Source organism: Lottia gigantea, assembly GCF_000327385.1.
Source record: "Lottia gigantea unplaced genomic scaffold LOTGIsca_2393, whole genome shotgun sequence".
In the NCBI taxonomy this organism is placed as follows: Eukaryota; Metazoa; Mollusca; class Gastropoda; family Lottiidae; genus Lottia; species Lottia gigantea.
Window position 1 is genome coordinate 1 of NW_008708705.1, and position 2,565 is coordinate 2,565.

A 2,565-nucleotide genomic window follows, 5' to 3' on the forward strand; every position below is an offset into this window, starting at 1 on the left:
GGCACGATTTTTCTCATTGCACACTGCAATGTGTTGACTTTGTCTGAATTAAGATGTAAAACTGCATGTCATTTTAATAGTATTTTTGATAATCTATTGTATCATCAGATATTTCATTTCATAAATTTTTATGGGTTACTATTCACATATCGTGATCTTAAGACATTTTTGATAAAGCATGCTTTCAAAATGAAATGAATGAATTTTTTCGTTACTGGATTACTATTCACAAATATCATGATCTTAAGACATTTTTGATACAGCATGCTCTCAAATTCAATCAACCAATTGATGATACAATGATGAAAACTAAGGTGTAAAACTCCATTGATATTTTTTATGTATTTAGATGAAAGGTAATGTAAAGAGTAAAAGAAATATATCTCTATCTGGTTTAAAGAATATAGATAAAAAATTAGTTAATACTATATTGAATGAAGTTGTTGATCAGGGACCAACTGTCAGTTTTAAAGATATCGGTAAGTACCATTAATATGACTATTTTTCAGCTTTTACCCAAAAGTCCACCCCTCCCCCCATTAAGTCCGTTTGCCCCATATTGGTATCCCTAGTGCTAAGGGGCTGGGACCATCACTGCTTTCAGTTCTAATAGGCAGAGGTGTACAAATCATTTAGTAGTAGGTATGGAATGAACAATAAGATAGTGAAAATATCCATAATTAAGTGATAAGTTGTCACTTTCCATGTAAAATTTCCCTCATTGTACATTGTGCATAGTGTTGCCTTTTATTGGCTTTGTTTAGGGAAGGTATAAAGTCGAGTAACCTAATTTCGTGGAAACCTATTATTCATGGATTTCTGTAAAGGATTAATAATTTACATGAGCGACCTTTGCGCGACCTTGCGCGACCTCCGCATTAGTTTGTTTTAATAAACATGGGTTTTCTGTACAATGTCAGCTAGTAGAATGAATCCAGTAGTTTCAAGCAAGGTAGAATGTATTAATGTATACTGTGACAAATACAAAATGGCGGATTTCAGTTATTACCAAACGTCACCATTTTTTATTGGCCGAATTTCCTTATAATCCCTAGCCGTAATCGGAATTCCAAGTGTCGTCTGCTAGAATGTAGTCTAACGAATGAAGTCACGTGATCAAGTAGCGGATTCCGTGTAAGCAGGAAATTTCTATGGAACACAAAGTGGACCATATTCTTATGTTGTTTCAGTGACTTTTAGCAATAAATCACGCTACGTATCTTACTTTGTCAGTCACTATTTTTTTTTTTAAATCGTGATTCTTTGAGGAATTGTCACTAGTTATAATGAATTGATATTAAAGATAAATACTAAGAGAAGTTAATTATACCACCCGGTATCCATACAAGGTGGTTTTCTAGACTTATTTATAGTTCAAACATTGTACATGAAAATAGGTGACACATTCTGCGGCCGTTACCGAGTTGGTTGCTCATGAAATATGGGTCAAAGTGAAGGATTCATTAAGAAAATCGAAACAAACCAATTTTAATTATTTTGTAGAATATCTGAGGAAACATCTAAGACATAAAAAAAAAAATTTAGTTTTTTTAACTTTGACGAAATTCAGTGTTGAATCCTTATATCCACGAAAATAGGTTACACCACTGTATAAATTTTCTGTTTATTATAGCTGGACAGGAAATAGCTAAACAAGCTTTACAAGAAATAGTTATATTACCAGCTCTTAGACCAGAGGTATGTTTCTAATTTAAAGGGATTGTAAAGAGGTTTGCTAAACTTTTTATGTACATCGGGGACACTGATAGCTTCAATTCCAATTTCCATTCCGACGTTTGTGGCTCTTGCAATTCCACTAAATCTAACGCATTTTATGGCATCACTAGGGGGAGCTACTATTAATATCTATGCAGTTCCCCTCTAGTGAAGTCATAAAAAAGAATAATTGGTCAAAAAAATGGCCTATCTGTCCCTTGTAACAATGAATTCCTGATTTGGGAGATTTTTCTAGAACAGGATATTTTATTGAATAGTTTAGTGACTTACAAATTGTAATATTGTAATAATTTTCGTAAATTACAAATAGCAAAGTAGAAACTACTCAATAGAAAGAGACAAACAACTGGATCTACATTTAAATCAGAGTGTTTATTACTATTTTAGTTATTTACTGGTTTAAGAGCTCCAGCTAGAGGCTTGTTATTATTTGGTCCACCAGGAAATGGTAAAACTATGTTGGTATGTAACTGTTATAAACTTTACTATTGTCTAAACAATGTTAAACATTTTTTGAATTTTTTCCATTAAATGCTTCACAGATGAAAATCCAAATATCTAAGCTTAGCAATGCTACAGAAACATTGAGCATTTCTAAAAATATCAACTTAAGGAGACAAAATCGTGTATGTTTTGACAGTTATTGTCTAACAGTAATGGTAAGGTGAATTATGCTTTGAGTATTAATCAATTCAAATTTTTAGATTGAATTGTTTTGATTGAATTGTTTTGTTTGTTTTTCTAGGCTAAAGCTGTGGCTAATGAATCCAATGCTGTATTTTTTAATATAAGTGCTTCAAGTTTAACTTCTAAATGGGTAAGTAATTG

General features: G+C 32.0%; 1 protein-coding gene across 1 annotated transcript in view; it reads left to right on the forward strand.

Moving 5' to 3' along the window:
• Positions 1-349: 349 nt before the first annotated feature.
• The window catches only part of LOTGIDRAFT_176661 (hypothetical protein), a gene marked incomplete at both ends in the record, with an annotated part of 4,195 nt that continues 1,979 nt past the window's right edge, over positions 350-2,565 (forward strand). Inside the window, 4 exons of the mRNA XM_009055227.1 lie at positions 350-479; positions 1,634-1,698; positions 2,125-2,199; positions 2,483-2,554. Of these exons, the coding sequence (XP_009053475.1) occupies positions 350-479; positions 1,634-1,698; positions 2,125-2,199; positions 2,483-2,554 (342 nt within the window). The remainder of the gene's footprint in view (positions 480-1,633; positions 1,699-2,124; positions 2,200-2,482; positions 2,555-2,565) is intronic.